Below are 21435 nucleotides of genomic sequence, written 5' to 3'. Positions count from 1 at the left end.
GTGCGTGGGCTTCTCATTGTGGTGGCTTCTCTTGCTGCAGAGCACAGGCTCTAGGGCATGTGGGCTTCAGTAGTTGCAGTGCACGGGTTCAGTAGTTGTGGCTCGCAGGCTCTAGAGCGCAGGCTCAGTAGTTGTGGTTCACGGGCTTAGCTGCTCCGCGGCATGTGGGATCTTCCCGGACCAGGGCTCGAACCCGTGTCTCCTGCATTGGCAGGCAGATTCTCAACCACTGCGCCACCAGGGAAGCCCAAAACACCTCTTTTAAACTAGTGAAGAAAAAGGAATGCCATACTTGTAATTCACCTAACATTTATAAGCACGTGATTTAAATGAACTTTACCCAAAGTGTACTCCACAAGAGGTACTTCAGTTTCACTGGAGCACAGCCCTTTCTGTCATAGAGTAAAACGGTTTTCTTTTTAAGCACACTGCAATGCTCTTAAGGAAATAAAATTAAATAAGGCACCCAGGTGTTAACAGCAGTGCCATCCATTCAATAAATGCTTGTTTGGGGCTTATTCCATGTTAAGCACTGGAGACAGAATGGCAGACAGGGCCCTCTTCTACCACCCTACATGCCGGTGGAGAAAACAGATTTTGAAAACTAACAAAAGAATTACAGATTGTGATCATAGCAGAGATAGGAATAACATAGAGAGGGGCCCAACCCTCTGTAGGGAGTCAGAGCTCACTCAGCAAGAGTGACGTTTAGGCTGAAACCAGAGGACATTGAATCAGACCTGCCAGAGCAGGATGGAGGAGCATCCCTGGTAGAGGAAGAACCTTGTGCAAAGACCTGCAGTCCTGAAAGGAGCTTGAGATGTTTAAGGGACTAAAAGACCAATATGCCTGAGGCATAATGTATCCAAGATCATGTACACGGTGGTTTGAAGAAGAAGCTAGACAAGAACCCTGGAGGGCTTTTTGATATGACCTGTGTATTCTGAGCACAGGTGAGCACAGCTGGGGGAAAGGGCATGCAGAAATCAGCAGAGCCTCCTGTCATGGTTTAGTCAAGATGGTGGCTTGGAGTACCAGTGATTACACGGGGAGGGAGAGAAAGACGTACATTTGGGGTGTATTCTGAAGGTGAAATAAACACTGCCTAACACGATACACAAAAATAAACTCAAAATGGAGAAAAGACCTAAATGTAAGGCCAGACACTATAAAACTCTTAGAGAAAACATAGGCAGAACACTCTATGACATAAATCACAGCAAGATCCTTTTTGACCCACCTCCTAGAGTAATGGAAATAAGATAAAAAATAAACAAATGGGACCTAATGAAACTTAAAAGCTTTTGCACGTAAACAAAACCATAAACAAGATGAAAAAACAACCCTCAGAATGGGAGAAAATATTTGCAGATGAAGCAACTGACAAAGGATTAATCTCCAAAATTTACAAGCAGCTCATGCAGCTCAATATCAAAAAAACAAACAACCCAATCCAAAAATGGGCAGAAGACCTAAATAGGTCTTCCTATTTCTATTCTTCCTATTTCATTTCTCCAAAGTAGACATACAGACTGCCAACAAACACATGAAAAGATGCTCAGTATCACTAATCATTAGAGAAATGCAAATCAAAACCACAATGAGGTATCACCTCACACCGATCAGAATGGCCATCGTCAAAAAATCTACAAACAATAAATGCTGGAGAGGGTGTGGAGAAAAGGGAACCCTCTTGCACTGTTGGTGGGAATGTAAACTGACAGAGCCACTATGGAGAACAGTATGGAGGTTCCTTAAAAAACTACAAATAGAACTACCATACGACCCAGCAATCCCACTACTGGGCATATACCCTGAGAAAACCATAATTCAAAAAGACACATGCACCCCAATGTTCACTGCAGCACTATTTACAATAGCCAGGTCATGGAAGCAACTTAAGTGTCCATCGACAGATGAATGGATAAAGAAGATGTGGCACATATATACAATGGAATATTACTCAGCCATAAATTGAGTTATTTGGAATAAGGTGGGTGGACCTAGAGTCTGTCCTACAGAGTGAAGTAAGTCAGAAAGAGAAAACCAAATACTGTATGCTAACGCACATATATGGAATCTAAAAAAAACGGTACTGATGAACCTAGTGGCAGGGCAGGAATAAAGATGCAGACATAGAGAATGGACTTGAGGACACAAGGGGGGAAGGGGAAGCTGGAATGAAATGAGAGAGTGGCATGGACATATATACACTACCACATGTAAAAAGGATGGCTAGTGGGAAGCAGCTGCATAGCACTGGGAGATCAGCTTGATGCTTTGTGACCACCTAGAAGGGTGGGATAGGGAGGGTGGGAGGGAGACGCAAGAGGGAGGAGATACGGGGATATATGTATATGTATAGCTGATTCACTTTTTTGTACAGCAGAAACTAACACACCATTGTAAAGCAATTATACTCCAATAAAGATATATAAAAAATAAAATAAAGTAAACATGCATTCTGGTGGGTGGGGTGAGTAGGAGGGGCGGCGAGTAAAAGAGAGTAGTTAAGGATGACTCAGATTTCCAGCTGGAGTAATTGGGAAGGTGGTGAAACCCTACTCAAATATGGGGAAGACCAGTGGGAAAACCGGTTTGGAGAAAGAAGTCTTCACTCCTTTAAGGATATGCCTCAGTCTGTTAGTCATTGGAATAACTTAGAATCCCATTTAGCATTTCTTTTAAAAGGTAGGTGTGTATCTAGAAACAGCTGCCTGGCCTAAACTAGGCCCAGATTATTTTATATAGGAAGAGTTTAGGGGACAGGTGGCGATATGGCTGTAAGTGGGAGCTGGGGAGTTATCTTGAGGCTGCAATTGATATATACACACATTTTAAAATTCAGATTATGTGTTTGTTTAGGGTGATTTGGTGGACTAGGGAAGATCATGGGGGGGAGGGTTAAAGACCCCCAAAGCTACCCCTTGGCATTGTCACTCACTAAAAACTTTGGGAAGAGATAGTACTGTTGAACTTAAATATTTTCTTAAAAAAAGAAAAAGAAATTTGATGTGCATTTTCTATGTTATTTCATACATGGGCTAGCTTTCCAATAGTGTTGTTAGTTTAGGAAGAAAATAATTAAATATGTAAATGTGGAAAAAAAAAAAAGATCTAAATGTGTAAGCCAAGAGCCAAAACCATTCCGAACAGCCCAAGGTTGTGAGTTTATTTAATTTGCCCTTTCCCTAAGCAGTCATTTCTTGGATCATTGACTATCATTCTGTAGAACAGTGGTAGCCCTTGTCACCCTCTGCCTAGTGCCAGAGTATGACCCAGCTGTGGGATCTGAAGAGTTTATGTTTATTGGATTTTAATGACTGAGTTAATAAAGGTCATTGCTAAAAGTAATAGAAAACTGAGTGTGTGGAAACAGAATGGATAAGAATGACTTGGGGGTTATTTCTAGTGCTTCCTTGGTGTTGTCCTTAGATATATGTTTAATCTTTAAAAACAGTTAAGAAGGAGCCTTCTTTTTAATCAAGTCACGGATGCTATACTCAACTACCCTTGTAAAATGCTATTTGAAACCCCTCAATAACAAAAGGTAGCACGCACACACCAGGCTTAAAGTATGTCAGATCACATTGGCACAACAACATATGGTGACCCTATAACTGTAACATTTGTTAATATCATAGCCATGGCATTCTCCAATACCTTTGAGAGAATAAAATAGCAACTTGAGTCTCAGGTGAAATCTGGTTGGGTATGAATCTTCAAGTTAAATGGGACCTTAAAGATCATTTAATCTTGTCCTTTTAAATATTTACTAACACCCGAAAGGTGCTTATTAGGCTGTGAAAGAATTCCCTATCGTACATGGTTATTGTTTGAACTATCTAAAATTAAATTGATAACAGCATTTGAGAGTATGTGAGAAAGAATAAATTTATAGTTGTGTCCCAGGCATAGATTCCTTAACAAATATTTTCCACCTTAAAATCCAATGAGATGAGATATAAATGTGTAATTCATAGCAGTAATAAATTTCTCACAGTTTTACAGAGCTTCTGGGATCTGGTTCCTATTCACTTTTCCAGTCTTGTCTCTTTTCTTTCTCCTCCCCTCCACCCCTCTGGCTTCTCTCAGTTACAGCTTTACTGATCTGTGAACTCTGAGCCTCAAACCCACACTGCTCTCTCAGGTCTCAGGGCCTATACCCAAGGGATTCCCTCTGTCTGGAATCCCTTTCCCTCATTCTTTGCTGGGTCATTCTGCAAGCCTACTATTGCTTCCTGCCGGAAGCCTTCTGCCCATCTCTTTTTCCCCAATCTCAGACCCCAGGGAGGTTTCAGAAATTCTTGGGCAAGTGTCTGCTCAGTTTTCCAGGGATAACCAAAGCCAACATGGTCCTATTCATTGTGCAATCCTCCACCCTTAGGACAGTGTTTGGAGCATAATGAATACCATGAACGAGTGAGGGGATAAACAGTCTGACCACTGATGGACTTGAAAGTTATAGTTTACACATTTAAACAGTAACATAAATCTGAAGAAATAAAGTTGCTGTTTTAAAAGATATATTTCACTTCGATTTATTTCTTCTCTAAAGAGAAAACACACACACCTTGGCATCAGTTTGAAATGAAACAAAAATTTCAGTATTGTTGTAAATTTCTTTCAGTAAGTTAGATAAAATGTGGAATCCAGAGAGTTACAAGTGCAAGTGACAGAATACTGTATAAAAGCAACTTAAACAACTCTAACTCTCAACTTGTAAGTTTTCTCCTCGGCAAGTGAGTTAAAAGAAAGGCAAACGTTTTAAAAAACCTTCTTGGAAACTTTAATAATGTCATCATATCCCCCAGAGAATGGATTTGGTCTGAGTACTTCCATTTCCGAAATTGTGCAAGACAAGACAACTTGGTTTTGAGAGTCAAACTGCATCCTTCTATAAAAGTTCAAGGGCTTTCTAGTGTCGATCCATATAAAACACTGTTCTTATTTTAAGAACAAAAGGAGCAATAAAACATTAGCTTGGGAAAGAAGGACAGAGCACTGTCCTTCTAGAGAGGTTTGAGGAGTCGTCGTAGTCGTAGTAATAATAATAATAACAACAATCAACACAGTAAGTTAAAGCTTGTGTTAGATCTGATAACTCCAGACTGCCCACCTTTTGTCAGACAATGTGGGAAACAGAAAAAGAAATCGTAACTTTGTGTGTGTGTCCAAAGCCTACCTCGTAGAACCTCCAGCAACGAACTTAACAGTCTTGGACAAAGCTCCAAAATTATTTTCTCCTTCAAATCTCCGACTACTGGGAAGAGGACGGGATCTCTTCTAATAAATACAAGACTTAGCCTTGTTGCATGTTTAATTGCTGACATTTTAGAAGCAGAATGGCTATTTACAGTTAATGAATCAAACTACCAAACAAAGTAACAACCACCATGTAATAGTAATAAGAAATGGATTTGCTTAGGGGTCATTTCAGGAAGGAACACACTGGCGGCGCTGCATCCTCCTGCCCACACTACCGAGCTCACCCGGCCCTGCGGCTCCCGGCGGACACACTTGGCAGGATTTAGCCCCCTTCTTGTCTCTCCAAGAGAAGAAAGCTCGAGGAGGAGACCGTATTTCCGTGTCAAAAGCATTAAAAGCCTGCGGAGCCGCGCGCAGGGCGCCCACACCCGTTCCGGGCAGGCCCGGCCGCCCGCCCCGGCCCTGGCCCCGGCCCCCTTACTCTGGGGCTCCATGGTCAGCTGCTCCTGGAGCCCCACGGGCCGAGTCCCCCGCGCCGCCGCCGCCGCCGCCGCCGCCGCCGCAGCCCCTCCGAAAGGCTCTCGTCCTGGGCCGGCGTCTCTCCGGTTGCCCTGACAACCCGGAGGGCGGGGGAGGAGGGGCAAGAAGGACGGCGAGAGGGAGGGACCAAAAGCCGCGAGGCAACGCAGGCGGCTGCGAGGACCCGCGCGTCGCAGGGGCACCGAGCGAGGGTGGCGGCGGGGTCGCCGGCTGAAGACTCTCTGCCCCTGAGGCCTGATCGGGCGGTCGCGCCCTCCCTGGCGGCCTTCGCGCCCCCGGCAGGGCCGGTGCCCGGGCCTTCGGCTGGGGGCCTGCTGGCCCTCCGTCGGTGACCCGAGGCGTCCGTCGGTCCGTCGATCCGTGCATCCGGCGAGCTTGGCCTGCCCCGCGGGGAAGGGCGGCCGGGCCTGAGCCTCCCTCCCCGGACTCGGGAGCCGCCGCTGCAGGTAAAGGTCGGGCCCAGCGGCGGGAGGGGCGGGTGGGCGGCACGGGCGCACCTGTTGCGGCCGCTTGGGGCCCCTTGCCCGCCCGTGGGCCCGGGACGACCCCGCCCCGACTCGTAAAATGCTCCGGAGGAGGCAGTCTCCCCCAACCTCCCGTAGCCGCGACTCGGCGCGGGGAGAGAACCTGTGCACACCAGCCCTCTCCAAGCACGGGGCCCCGGCCGCGGGGGTGGGGTTTGGGGGCTTGCACCCCGGCCCCGCCTTGGGAGGGGAGAGTTGGGTCACTCGTGTCACATTTGCGGGAAGCATGGAGCAGATGAGAGCCTCTTCTGTCGTCAGCAGTTGGCCGAGTGTGTCCCTTGTATCCTGAAACCCGGGAGAATTCCTTCGCTCCGCATTGCACTGTCATCCCAAGTGTCACATTTCAGGCGGTGGGCCCGAGTCGGATCTTTCCGGTTGAGTTAGTTTGTGTGTGTGTGTGTGTGTGTGTGTTTGTTTCAGCCCTCCCGGTTTTCGATTGAGTTTTGGCATCAGCCCGCACGTTTTGTGCCAAAACTTTATATGTATGTGAAACAAGTGTAACGTGATCCCACACCGTAATCCTTCCTAATATTTGTTTTTAAAACACTGATGCAGGTAAGGAAGCTTTGAGGGTCACCAGGGATTTTATCTGGTAGGTTGTAAAAATTCAAACCACGGGGAGAGTGCTGTAGGTTAAGAAAAACAACTGTAAGGAAGAGGGGAAAATGGAGAAGAGAGAAGGAAAGGACGAGAATGAAAGTGCAGGTGGGAGGAAAATGGCATGACTGCTTTAGCACTCATGCTGGAGATTATGGTCCCTCCATCAATTCCTCCTGCTGCTCTAGACGGTACTCGAGGGAAATGAAAAGAGGCCTTTTGCGGTCATGTAAGTGATTACTCATTCTTTGCCACTAGAGAGATTTCCACTCTGTAGACAAGGAACATCAAGGAGAATTACTTTTCTCTTAGAATCATTCAGAGGTTAATTGAACCTGAGAAGCATATATCCTGTGATGAAAAGGGACATTTATTATATTCCACCAAATTAGGCTTTCCCCTCCCAGACTATATGGAGACATTTTCAGATTAATTGTCAAAGCAAGAAGGTTTATGTGTGGATATCGACAAGCAGTGTGATATATACAGAATCCGTAATTCATAAGCTAAAATATTAAAGTAGTAAATTGAGGTTGGAAAGTAAGCACTTCATGGTACCTTAAATACCTGTTCCTGTTATGTAGAGACGGGATGGATTTTTAGACAGAGAGCATCTAAGATCAACAGTACTTTGGTAGTACAGTCTTTTCAAACTCTAGTTTTCACATCATTAGCAAAATCATGAATTGGTCTTTTCATCCAAGGAACAAACATAATGGTGCTCATTAATAACATCTTAGTCAATGTGATAAGATAGTGATGAAAACTTGGCTTTTATTAGCAGGAAAGAAAAAGAGGTAGGGTTAAAATTTTCCATATAGTAAAGGATTAGGCATTTGTATTTAAAAAGAAGAATAAGCAACATTGTAGATCTTCGTGCCAAAGTAACAAGGTCTCAGGAGTTTAGTAGTTGCATGCAGATTTTAAGGTTGGAAAAATGGAGATATGCATTGGTGAATACTTTGTATTATAGATGAATGATTTTATCAGTAGTTATGAACTTGACATTGAGGAAATCTTGCACTGAAATATTTTAGGTAACAGGTGACTTTGGCAACTGAAAAGCAACATTGGATTTTAGGGGATAGTGTACCTATGGAAGAAATGACTGGTTGTCGGGGGGGGGGGTGTAGTGGGAGGAGGGGAAGGTACAAAGATGTCTAAGGCAGGGACAGCATTCAGTTTCTCTTCCTCCAGCCCTAGTATGATGTACTTGTTAAATGTCTGTTGAATGAGTGAGAAGAGCTTTAGAGAAATCGTTCTAGATAAAGGATATGCTTTATTATTGGAGGAAATATCCTGAGATCAGAAGGTTGCTAATGTCCTAGGAGTTGAGATGAATGGTAAAGGTATTGGTTGTCCCTTTGGGGATTTTCTACTACTTTGTTTTCTGTTTCTTTTCACTGTCATTTTCAGGGTGTTACTGGTGGTCAAGTTAAAAACAATGAAGTCCTGATTTTTAAAAAAGTTTCCAAGCTCATCACTGGATAGAATAGTTACATTATTATTTACTTTGCTGATTGATGCTCAACTAAATGTAGCAAGCCAAAGCACTGTCACAGGGTAGCCAGTAAGAGTAGCCTTTCTTTTTCTTATTTAAATCTCTTGTCCACATCAGAATTCAAAGTAAAAATAACTCCAGTAGGAAGTTAACATTATTTAATCCTAGTAGGATGATTTAAAAAAGAAAAAGAAGGAAAGAAAACAAAGCAAATGAATGTGTTATTTCCATTTAGCAAACTTAACTATCATAAGTCAGAGGAAGTTTCTCATTTTTGTTTTTGGATTTTTGTTTGTCATTTTGCCAGAGTGAGGATACTTTTTCCTCTTTCTCTGTTACTTTCTGAAACTCATAAGGAGTTCAGTCAAAGGCAGAAAACAATTATATTTCCATCTTTGCTCTTCCCTTTCAGTCCTCCAGACCTGTCATGGTCTGCACTCAACTTGTTGGACTCAAGAAATGCCCATCTCTTAGCCCTTTTAATCATTCGTAGTATAATCCGGCTACAGAGCCATGCCACCCACACCCCCAGTTCCCATCTGGGAAGTCTTCCAGGTTAGGGGACTGCCCACTGAATGTATTTCTTTTTCCTACTGGGGGTGCTACACACTTTGGCACTTATCCCTATACCATACTATACTTTCTTTTTTTTCTTAGAATATTTTTTTATTGAAATATAGTTAATTTACAATACCGTATTAGTTTCATGTTAGTTTCAGGTATACAGCACAGTGACTCAGACATATATATATATATTTTTTCTTCTTCTTCTTCATATTCTTTCCCTTACCGGTATTACAAAATATTGAGTATAGTTTCTTGTGCTATACAATAGGTCCTTGTTGGCTATCTATTATACACACACACACACACACACACACACACACACACACACTCTCTCTCTCTCTCTACTTTCGTGTAGAGTTTTTTCTCATTTTTTGTGTATGGGTCTTGGCCTCTGATTAGATTAAACATTTTAGAGCTAAGTCCATAACCTAGGCTGCTTCTGTATTCCTTTTAGCTCATAGTGGGTTTTCGGTGTGTACCTGATAATTTAAGTTGAACAATAATAGAAAGAGGACAAGCCTTTAGTCAGGGATGATTGCATTAATTTCTAGTTCTGCCACCTTGGTAAAGTCAGGAGCTATTATTTCCTCATTGATAACTGGGGATAATAAAACCTGAAATGGTTGTCTAATAGTCAAGTTGTGAGACTAGAAATAAAGTAAATGTGATTATAGATATGAATGAAAATACCTTGTATATTACAAAGAATTTATTAAATGTAGAGGGCTGTTATTGATTCCAGCATACAGCAAACATTTATTGAGCATCCATAGTGTGTTAGGTGCTTCCTTGCTTCCGGAGTCGCTGTTCATAAAGGGACTAGGAAATAACCAGATGTATTGTATGTGGGGGCAGGAGGGCTTCCTAGGCAGAGGAGGAGCTTGAGCAAAGGCAGGGAGGCATGGGAGGCCAACTCTAGGCACAAGTTCATTGTGGCTGGAGCAGAGAGAACTTACTAGAAGGGAATGGAAGGAAGTGAGGCTGGAGAGGCACATGCAGGCTAAATCAGAAAGAACCTGGGAGTTAGGTTTTATCTTGAAGGCAATAAAAAGTACTTGAGTCAGTGACATGATCAGTTCTGCATTTGAAGGAGATCACTGGCAGCCTGTGAATGACATTGATGGAGAGCCAAAATTACGTGCAGAAAACAATTGGAGATTTTGCAGTAATCCCGTGAAAAAATGTTAACCTACTAAGGCGGTGTTGGTGGGAATCAGGAGGAGGGACGGCTGAGAGAGGCGGTGTTGGTGTGGGGAGGGGTGAAGGTAAGGGAGAAGCCAGGGCCGTCTCCCCGCGGGGGGGCGGGGGGGCGCGGGGATCATTCTGTCAGTTGTTGAATCTGGAACAGGAAAGAAGGAAGGACATCTTTTTCTTTCTCAGGAGTGTAAGAAATGGGGCAGATGATGGCTCATTTCTGAACATTAACACTGAAATTGCCTGTCGTCTGAGTTGGGGTGTCCCATAAGTAGTAGTTGGGCATGTGTGTCTGGAACTGTAGAAAGACGTCTGGGATGAAGATAGAAATTTGGATGAAGCATTCAGTAACTGAAGTTAAAATGTGATGAGGTTCCCCAGGGAGATGGTGTGGAACGAGACGAGGGTCAAGGATAGAACTCTGGGGTACACGGATATCTTATATGCGGAGCAGGGTGCGGTGGAAGAACACAAGGAGACTAAAGAGGAGGGACCAGAAAAGTGAGCTGAAAATCTGGAAAGGTTAATAAAACAGAATCCCTGCTGTTAGAGGGCTCATGTACCAGCACTCCCTGAAATGATTACACTGGGCTGGCCAGAAAGTGCATTCGAATTTTTCCATAGCACCTATGGGAAACCCCGAACGAACTTTCTGGCCAGCCCAGGGCTTCCCTCCACCTGCCACAGAGCACACAACACAGTTTATCAGTTGATTATTGCTTTGTTAAAGGTGATGCAAAACGGCTACCCATTGCTTTGTTCGCAAAGAACAAAACGTCCTGGTATTTGTGGTTTTTTCATGATCTCCATTTAGAGCAAAATGTAACTCCAGGAGGTATGATAATGCCTCCAGCAAATACTGTCTTTAAAAAAAATGGGTCAAAGTTGGCTTCGTGTGCGGTGGAGGTCCAATAAATACGCTGACTTCCCCGGGGAGGCCGGCAGTAACCTATTCTTTAGATTTCAGCTGTGATTGGCTCCCACCCATTTGCTCAGATACCTAACTTGACTGCATACATGAGCCACATTAGTATTTTAGCATACTTCACTAACTCTGCTTTTACTCAAATGTTAGTTTTTAGAATATTATTCAGTTAAAAAAATCACCAAAGTAATATTGAAAAGCACTGAGTGACCCAGCCATTTGAAAGTCTAACCAAACCCTTGATTTACAAACTTACATGTGGGGAGTAATATGTTATTATGATACATAAGCATTGCTTGAGCTTGGGAAATGTTTCTGTAGATGCAAACCACCAGCAGAATGTAGGATTCTTTAACAAATTCATTGTGCAGCATTGGTTATTCAAGCTGTATTTGGTATGAGCCAATATTGAGTTAAAAGTGAATCATTTTTCATTTGAGTATTTTTAAGTAGCTGATTAATTTGATTTACTTAAAGTCAAGACAAAGTCAACTTTAGGAGTCTAGAAATAAGGTTTTTAAAATAAGTTCTGAATTTTTACCTTACCTTGTTCAAGAAAGGTTTTTTTGTTTTGTTTTTTTTATTAGTTTCTGCTTTATAACAAAGTGAATCAGTTATACATATACATCTGTTCCCATATCCCTTCCCTCTTGCATCTCCCTCCCTCCCACCCTCCCTATCCCACCCCTCCAGGCGGTCACAATCAAGAAAGGTTTTAAGTAGTTACTAGAAACCAGTAGGATGTGCTTTTTGGGAGCTCTGAGCTAATTAAAACAAAGGAAAGCAAAGGCGTAAAATCTTCTGAAAATCCCCGTAACGTTAAGTCCATTGTTTAAATTAAAATATAACACGCCTAGGAAATAAAGTTTACATATTAGGTATTTGACTGTAACTTCATGTGAGTGATTACAACTATGTTTTTCTTCCCATAAAAGAACTGCACATTATTTGTTTTACGGTATTTTTTCCAGACCACCCTGCCTGACATCTCCCATACTATCAAGTATTTCTTCCCCCCACAGTGCTGCAGTGGGAGCCCACATTCTTTAACGCAGTCAGGAAGCAGTGTGGTACGATGTCGTTAAACACACACTGTACACGTACCTGGGGTGAAGCTGAGATCAGACTGCAGGACTTCAGCACCTGCTCCACCACAGATGAGCACCTCAAAGCTGAATAAATTAACTAAGCTTCTGAAGGCTTAAATTCCCTCATTTGAAAAAATGGAAATAATAAAGTAAACCCTCATGGGGTCCTTAAGAGTTTAAATGAAGTAATCCATATAAAGTGCTTAAGTACTTATAGCATCTGGCACCCAGTAAGCACTCTATAAAGGCTAATTGGTAGAATTATCATCATTATTGTTATCATTAGTACTAGTCCAACTTTAGTGGTTGTATAGAACCTGTCTTTTCAAAGTGTGGTCTGCAGACCGGTGCCAGTCCACAGACGGTTACTGGTTTGCAATGAGATTAGGAGCTGGCACCAGCATGTAAATAGACTATGGCACTAATCATACTGTTTATTTCAGTTTAACAGCAAGACTTCTTCAGTGAAGGAAGCAGTGAGTTAATTTACATTCTGGTTTAAGCTCCTTATCTTGCCGCAAACAAGCACTTTGAATAGAATTGGCATGGAATATGGGACTAATGATCCCATTCTCCAAAAAAAAAGAATAGCCCTTTATCCTGAAGAGTTATGACTCACTTGTAATGCCTCATTAACCTTCTTTCTTCCAGACATTATAATCGTGGTTCACAAGTATATCGTTTATTATTTCAGATAATATTTATTGATCACATAATCTGTGCAAAGCCCTATATACTGTAGACTTCGCAAGGATGGCTCCTAGACGGATCTTGACCTCAGGAAGTCTATCATAAACCTAGAGCTAGAGGACACAAAGCGAAAACCTGAGTAAATGTGTTGAGTACGTGTGGTGGGTGTTTGTGTTCCTGTTACAGCTTCATTCCAAAGGTTCCACATGGGCAGATGTCTCCTTTTGCTGAGCTGCTCCTGTGAAAGGACAGAATTAATACCTTTATTTTTTCAGCATTTGTACTCTCATAATGGAGATCAGGGTTTACTTTATTAAGGTTGTGTTTTTCCTGGGAGATTCAGAAATCTGCAACACTGGGGAATATCTTAGTTTTTAAATATAACTGACAAAAGTATAACTTTTTGATATTAGTATTATAGAATAGTCATCCTTAGGTTCTAGGATTTTTAAGATATTACTGATTGTCTATTTGATCCTGTTTGCAAACATTTGAATAATAAATAATTTCCTGTTCTGCAGAATATGAAGAGACATTAAATAGATATTAAATTACTTTAAAACTTTCAATAAAAATTAGCACAGATTCTTCAAGAAAAATGCATTGGTAAATAGTGTCAAAACAAATTTGGGAGTCATATTAAAAGAATAATTTTTTAAAAGGCAAAGTCTGTGTGTGTGTAGGTAAAGAACCCTGTCCCCAAACAATGGAGATGAAAAAGGATTGGCTGTGACTTAGATCATAGAAGAGACCTATTTTCCCAGACCTAAGTGAAAATAATTATAAACACTCAAAGTCAAGAAATGTTACTTAGTTTTTAATAATTCTTATAATTTTTTCACATGAAAATGGTTCATTGGTTTCTCTTACTGCCCTATTTGGTAAGCTTGCTCATAACCCCACTATCTGTTCTATTCTGCCATTTACATTCAACTGTCACCAACTCTCCTAGAACTTGATCTCAGTAATAACTTTAAGAAAATTGAAGGTAGGTGTTAGAAAAATTATAGATAATATTTAGAAAATTGAGTAATACATTAGATTTTGGAAAATTGTAAAGAAAAGCAAAAAGAGTAAAAAAAATAAAAATTTTGATCAAGAAATGACTCGATGAGTTAGACCCATGGCACTTAAAATAAAACATGGTCTCTTTACCATAGCATATGAAGTCTTTTGTGATGTGGCCCTTGTCTCATCTATGAACTTACCTGTCCCAGGGTCTTTTTATTTTTCCTTTTCTATACCTGCCATTTTTCCTTCTTTTACTTACTTGACTGTAAGATTAAGAGTCTTTGTTTCACACCTCACCTTCATCCTCAGCTAGACTATATGCCCCATGAGGACAGGACCCAGCCCTGCCTGTTCACATGTGTCACCCCCATGTTCACAGGGCAAGTACTTAGTAGGCACTCAAGTATTGGTTGAATAAGAAAATGGAAGCCATGAAAATAGAGGCATTGAAGATGAGAAAACTTGAGAATAGAGAAAACTTAATTCTTAATTAGATTAAGAATAATAGCTGTAGTAAAATACAATCAGGTGTTACTCTTAAAAACATAAAACCCCCAAAGAACAGAAAGTGATTGGTTATCTACTCAGCCTCTAATTGCTAACCGAGTACCCACTGTATTTGGGTTCAGACTCTGGAAATTGCCAAAGAAGATATAGCTCAATAATTGTTCAAGTAGAGAGACTGAAAACTGGGGGAAAGAGAGTAAGTAGTACAGATAATTCAGTAGTTCCCTAATACTTAGGGATGTTGCCTCCTCATACTGGTTATTTACAAGTGGCCCGAAAGATCAGGGGTCTGCTGGAGCAAGCGTGACAACGCTGTTATGTGAATCTCAGTGCAGCTCTGTGATTTTCCACACAATTCCTCTTCTCAAGTCACCAAGAAAGAAACAGCTTTAATAACTGTTGCAAAAGGAGCTAATCTGTGGTTTGGGTCTGTGGTTCAAGGGAAAACTCAAGAGCTTGCACAGATATTTCAGTTGATGTTTGTGGTGATTCACCAAAATTTCAGGCCATATGCTTTAAAAACAGCAGGGGTCTATTCTATATCATTAACGAAAGGGGACAGAAAAGTTACCGAAATCCAGAAACATAGTGAATTCCTGACAGAAGTGTTTCAACTCTGTTCATTCGGCAGTAGCAAGCTAACTGGAACTTTGAGGAGAGTGAAATAATGAAAGTGCAAATCTGTGCACGAGAGATTGCGGCGGAGAGACTGGGGAGTAAGGTAGGTGGTCACGGGCGTCTGGGGATGAAAGACGAGGGAGATGGAAGGAGCAGAATCCCGAATTTTGGAGGACTTGGTCACTGACTGAATCGAGGGCCACCTGGGAAGTCGAACAACAGTATCCCTGACGTGCTAATAACATCATTCACTCGTTCATTCGACAAATATTTATTGAATGCTTCCTATGTGTCAGCTCTGCTGTCGACGTGGGGAGCAAAATAGACCCATGCCTGACTCAGGGTGCTTGCAATCTGGTGGAGGACACCAACAATCAACAAAACAAAGAGGTACAATAATGCAGGTTAAGAAGCTAGGAAGTGGGTTTGGGGTGCGGGGATGTGGGTAGATGTTCAGACAGGACAGCCAGGGGGCAGGGAAGCCCTCACAGAGTTGACATTTGATGAAGATCTTTGGGAAGTAAGGGAACCGGCCACTTGGATATCTGAGGAAAGGACGTTTCAGAAGGAGAGAAGAGCAGGCGTGAAGTCCCTGCGGCAGGCGTGTGCCGTGTGCTGGAGGAAGACTGAGGGGCCACGTGGGTAGAGAAGAGTGAGCAAGGGAGGGAGCCGGTGGAAACGAGGGCAGACAGGTGATGGCTCTAGGTCCCACAGGACTTGTAGACCCTACTAAGGATTGTGGCTTTTCCTTGGAGTAAGATGAAATGGGAAGCCATTAGAAACTTTTGACCCGAGGAGATGTGAGCTGACTTTAACAGGATCACTTTGACTCCAAGAGACTAAGGGTGGAACCAGGACCAGTCAGGCGGCTATTGCAGTAATCCAGGGGAGAGGATGGTGGCTCAGACCAGCTGTTCACAGTGGAACTTATGGGGTTCTTGATGTATTTTGAAGGTAGAGCTGACATGCTCAGATGTATTAGTTTACTATTGCTCCTGTAACAAATTACCACAAATTTAGTGGTAATTTATTAACTTACAGTGCTTCGGTTAGAAGTCCATCACAGGATCTCATTGGGTTAAAGTCAAGGGGTCGGCAGGGCTGTGCTGCTTTCTAGACCCAGTAGGAGAGAATTCCAGCTTCTAGAGGTCACACACATCACGGCTCACGGCCCCTCCCTCCATCCTCAAAGCCAACACGTTGCATCTCCCTGACCCTTCTTCCATGGTCATATCTCCCTCTGACTATAGCTGAGAACGGCTCTCTGAGCTTCAGATCCTTATGATTAGCTTGGACCCTCCAGGATAATCTCCCTATCCCGAGGTCCTTAACTTAATCACATCTGCAGCCCTTTTTGTCAAGCAAAGTACATATTCACAAATCCCAGGGATTAGGACGTGCACATCTTTGGAGGCTGTTATTCTGCACATCCACTGAAGGACCAGATGTGGAATCTGAGACAAAGAAAAATGAAGAATAACTTCAAATTTTTTGGTCTGAACAATTAAAAGGAAGAAGATGAGAAGACCAGGTTTATGGCTTTGGGGCAAATATCAGACCTCAGTTTTGGATACGTAAAGTTTGAAATGCCTGTTAAATATCCAAGTTGGAGATGACACGTAGGTAGCTGGATACGTGAGACCTGAAGTTTAGAAGAGAGGATTGACAGGATGTATAAATGGGAGTCCTCCACATATGATGGCATTAAAGCCATGAAACAGGGTGAGACCATGTGGGCCCTATTATAGAGAGAAAAGGGAAGAGGTCCAGAGACTAAGTGTTGGGAAATCTCCAGATCTCTGCAATTGCTAAAATGGTACATTTGAGAGTTTGGTGGGTCTGAAGAACACATTTATATTAAATTGAACATGGAGAGAAATACTGAAGAGGAGCATTAAACAGTGAAACAGTCATTCAGGACAAATTTCACAATCTTGTTTCACTTGGTCCCTTGCAAACTTTATCCTTTGTTGTCTATGAACTACATTTACATTTCTAGAATTACTGGACCAGAGCCAGAATATCAATGGCTAACACATAGCTTCATCTTACATCAACTTCTGATTCTTTTCTTGGTGAGGTGGTTTCGTGTTATACTAGATGTGTATTGTTTTCATAAATACTCATTGAAGAGTTGTAATAGATTCACTTCAAAGGGCAGTCTTTGACAAGTGTTGTCATCTACAGCCTCAGGTAGCATAGCTTTGAAAAGGAGCAAATGCCAATCTTTCAGATTTAAAATTCTTGTAGTAGAATGTTGTTTATACTGATAACAGTTTTTATTAAATTTTATTTTGAGTGGCATGTAGCCTACCATATTATGTGTTTTCCTTTATTTAGGTTAGTACTATTTAATTTGCCAAAGACCAAGATACGGATCTTTTGTATGTATTTAATTACATCTAGGAGAAAATCATTGACATGACTGATGCCAGTTGCTGGATAAATGAGGAGAGGTCTGTCGTGGGAGTCGGGTGGGCTCAAAACTCAGCCACTTCCCCCCTCCAAATCTGGAACTCAGTCTATATCGCAGTAAAAAGGTCCCGAGAGAACTGGAAATAGAGGTCACAAACTTCATAGCTTTACCCTTCAGACTCATTGGATTCAGCGTAGAGCCCTTTGTGGACTCAACCATTACAAGTACTTCTGTCAAACAAGCCTAACTGGTTTCTAAATGCCAAGTAGGAGAGCAGGTTAGAGAAGCAGAGAATGGCCTCACCAGGTAAATGAGCTGACCACAGTGTGACGTGGGTACTGAATCCCCAGAGAAAGGAGGACTCTGGGGCCGCAGTTTGGCCTTTGACCCCTGTCACTTCAGGGAAATCTGAAATCTTCATTGTGTTATAGGAACCAATGTATTGGTGATGTTGAGTTGTGAAAAAAGCGTTGAATTCTGAGTATACTCTGTTTAGTAGGCAGAAGTCTGGTTATCTGTTGCTGGAACTTGGTAGCTTATAACAGTGACCATTTACCCTTCCCATGGTTCTTTGGGTTGACTTGGCTGCTTCTGCTGGGTGTCCTGTTGGCTGGGCCTGTGGTCATCTGAAGGCTTCACTGGGCTAGAGCATCTTCCACGGCTCACGCACATGGTTGGCGGTCTGTGCTTTCTGAAAACAGACGCCAAGCTTTGGTTTCTTCCCAGTGGCCTCTCCCTGTTCCTTGGGCATCTCACAGAATGACAGCTGGCTCCGAGGGGGAGTGTTTCAAGCATGTGAATGCCTTGGAAGTAGCTGATCATCACTTCACTGCATTCTTGTAGTCATAGTGAGTCACATGGCCAGCTCAGACTCAAGGGGAAAGGAAGTAGGCTCCACCTCTCCATGGGAGCAGTGGCAGAGAACCTGTGGTCATCTTTTAATCACCATAACAGAGAAGTGGGTGATGTATCTGTACACACTGTATGTGTTAAGAAGGGGCTAGGTGAGCCTTAGATCTCTAGAAAGATGACTATTCAGAAAATGTGACTCTTCCCCAAGGATTCAAAGTGGTAAATACTTTATAAGTAAGATTTTACTTTAATTACAAGATTATTACACTTTTAGGGAGTGCTGTAAAATTAAGAGAAACATTTCAAGGACACATATTTGGTAAAAAATAATAGCTCTGCTTTTTTGTTGGTTTTTAAGTTAAAACAATTCAGAAATAGTACCTAAGGCAATCATTGGTCATTACAGTAATTTAATTTACATGTACGATGAGATCCCTTGGAAGGGATTCTAATCAGAACAAAACAAAAATTGAATATAACACTAAATGTTAACTTCTCTTAAGCAGTAGAATTTTCTGATTCTTGGATACCTTGTCAAAGTCAGCTTGTCCTGTGATCTCAGGTTATTGTGTTTTTTGGAGCTTTTCTGTGGATGTGGTCTCAGCCACGGGGCAGTGAAGAATTGTAGAGTTAATCCATGTTGCATTTGTGTTATCACAACATTATAATTCCATTATAATTTTGAAACAATGGCTTTTAGAATGAATTTTGAAGAACTCTCCCTTCATAGAGCTAAAACATCCCTTACCCGCTCTGGTTTCTCCCTCTTTTGACCTATTTGTATGTGACTTTTTAAAAATTCTATCCCACACTTCATCCTACCCCCAGAGTAAGTGGGTGTCCAGTGCCTAGTTTATTAATTTAAGCCCTGAATAGGTACTCAGCGAATGTTTCTTAAGTGATTGACCGTCTCCTTGGAGCCTGGCTTGACCAATGGAGGAGGTTTTTTTTTAATTACTTATGATTAGGAGCTAGCTGTTTGAGCCCACTAACTCTGACAATCCAAAGCAATAGTTCCGGGACTTCCCTGGTGGTCCAGTGGCTAAGACTTCTCACTCCCAATGCAGGGGGCCGGGGTTTGATCCCTGGTCAGGGAACTAGATCCCACACGCCGCAACTAAGAGTTCACACACCACAACTAAGAGTTCGCATCCCACAACTAAGAGTTCACACACCGCAACTAAAAAAAAAAGATCCCGCAACTAAAAAAAAAGATCCTGCATGCCGCAACTAAGACCCAGCGCAGCCAAATAAATTTAAAAAATAATAAATTTGAAAAAAATTTTAAAAAGGAAGTTAAAAAAATAAAGTGGTGTGTTATACATTAAAAAAAAAAAAGCAATAGTTCCGATAAATGGGGTGCTGTTAAAAGAGTGATCTGAGTGACAAGATATCATGAAATGTATTTTATTATTTGTTCTTTTATACTCAAGTTTTTCTGTCTTTTTAGTTTTCCCTTGATTAATGTGAAAAGGTGCTTATTTCCAGCAATACTGATTAGAGTTTTAAAAAATCACCAGTGATTGGAAAAGGAAGGACCCCTTACCTGACACGTAGGGAATGTTACTAGCGTAAATTTTACCTTCTCTTAGGCAATTTTTCACTTCTTCATTTAAATTAAATGTATTTTATTGCCTCTTGAATATGACATACTGGGCTCAAGACCCAGGAATCTCGAGAAATATGCTTGAGATTTCTGGTTTAATTAAGCAAACAAAGACCTCATTAACAAAAGCTAGCCATAGCCTCAGATGGAAAAAAAATAAGAAACTCACTCACTTGACTTTGTAAACTGGCACAAGCAAATGTAAAATGAAGTATTTTTTTTTAATATTCTCCTTTAAACTAGAGGAGTTCTTAATACTAAATAAATAGTAGACTCTTGTAGCCAGTGTTGGAGAACACTCCCCAAGCCCTCACAATTTTCCCTTTTATAGGGCCTGGCATCTCTTTTGTAGTGGGATTAGTGACCACGTGATTGAGGCTCACACTCACAATGTCCCCCTGTTGCTTTCTATTCACTGTCAATCAAGATGCAGGGACCTGTGATAGAGGCAGATCAGGCAGGGAGCACCAGGTCCAGTGTGGGATTGTTTTCCGAACTGGCCAGGAAAAAACTGCAGCCAACCAGACTTTAAGAATTAACCTGTATTATTCCTGGCCTTTTAAACAGACAGCAGAAATAAAGGACAGTAACCAGTTAACAGGAAAAATCATGCTTTTGTTTTTGAATGAGTATGCTTTTTCTTTTGAACATCTTGTATGTATATGTACCTGATTTTCCTTCTTTTTTTTGTCTGTGTTTAGCGTGGTTTATTGACAATCATTTAACGTGCTGAAGAGTGCTTATGAGCCAGCATAGTAGCTAATGCAGCAAAGAAGAACAGATGCAGATTTGAGGAATTCAGCTTGCTAAAACCTTGAACTGAAGTCCTAGACATTGGGACATCTGAGTTTGTATATGTGCACTTTCAACTCTATTTGCAGTGGGTTATTGTAGGAGAATGCCAGCTGCTTAAGCTCACTTGGACAAGATGGAAGAAGAAGAACTGGAATGTCCAAACTCTTCCTCTGAAAAACGCTATTTTCCTGAATCCCTCGATTCCAGTGAGGGGGATGAGGAGGGGATTTTGGCCTGTGAGGATCTGGAACTTAACCCTTTTGATGGATTGCCATATTCATCACGTTATTATAAACTTCTGAAAGAAAGAGAAGATCTTCCAATATGGAAGGAAAAATACTCCTTTATGGAGAATCTGCTTCAAAGTCAAATTGTGATTGTTTCAGGAGATGCTAAATGTGGCAAGAGCTCTCAGGTGAGTAGCCACTACAAAAAAGCATTTACTTTGTATGTTGTACTTTTTTATTACTTAAATAATTACAGTGTCACAGCATAGTGTTCTGCTTTAATAATGATATTATCTAAACCAAAAAAACGAAAAAAAAAGAGCATTAGCAATTCAGGCACAACAATTAAGTTACTTCCCTAAATTTCTTTATGAAAGCCAGCTGAATAAAAGTTAATACTTATGTGGATATTAATTGTGTTTATTTTACCACTGAATGTTCTTTAGAATAGCAGAAAAATCTATTCAATTATTTTGTTGTGCATATTATATTTTAAAAGATGTGATAGATGTTATTTGCCTGCCATAGGTTTTGGGATTAACTGCCATGTTTACATGTCCAGCAGTCTG

The 21435-nt window shown here is 41.6% G+C and overlaps 2 protein-coding genes across 7 annotated transcripts in view; one reads left to right on the top strand and one right to left on the bottom strand.

The window, feature by feature from the left end:
- The window catches only part of FANK1 (fibronectin type III and ankyrin repeat domains 1), a 110434-nt gene extending 104567 nt beyond the window's left edge, over positions 1–5867 (bottom strand). For all 3 annotated transcript variants that reach the window (XM_082637882.1, XM_082637884.1, XM_082637883.1), the window contains exon 1: positions 5690–5867. In XM_082637882.1, coding sequence (XP_082494008.1) covers positions 5690–5702 — 13 coding nt within the window. In that variant the 5' untranslated portion in view covers positions 5703–5867. The remainder of the gene's footprint in view (positions 1–5689) is intronic.
- A 6-nt stretch (positions 5868–5873) lies between these two features.
- Positions 5874–21435, top strand: part of DHX32 (DEAH-box helicase 32 (putative)) — a 53342-nt gene continuing 37780 nt past the window's right edge. Inside the window, exons 1-4 of one of the 4 annotated variants that reach the window (XM_082637813.1) lie at positions 5874–6194; positions 14984–15073; positions 15267–15360; positions 20546–21054. In XM_082637813.1, coding sequence (XP_082493939.1) covers positions 20773–21054 — 282 coding nt within the window. In that variant the 5' untranslated portion in view covers positions 5874–6194; positions 14984–15073; positions 15267–15360; positions 20546–20772. The remainder of the gene's footprint in view (positions 6195–14983; positions 15074–15266; positions 15361–20545; positions 21055–21435) is intronic. The other 3 variants (XM_082637814.1, XM_082637811.1, XM_082637812.1) reach the window with 3 other exon arrangements.

The sequence above is a fragment of the Mesoplodon mirus genome, assembly GCF_964341445.2.
Source record: "Mesoplodon mirus genome assembly, chromosome: 2".
NCBI lineage: Eukaryota > Metazoa > Chordata > Mammalia > Artiodactyla > Ziphiidae > Mesoplodon > Mesoplodon mirus.
Note: the sequence above shows the minus strand (reverse complement) of the source record. Positions and strands in the feature narration are given on the sequence as shown.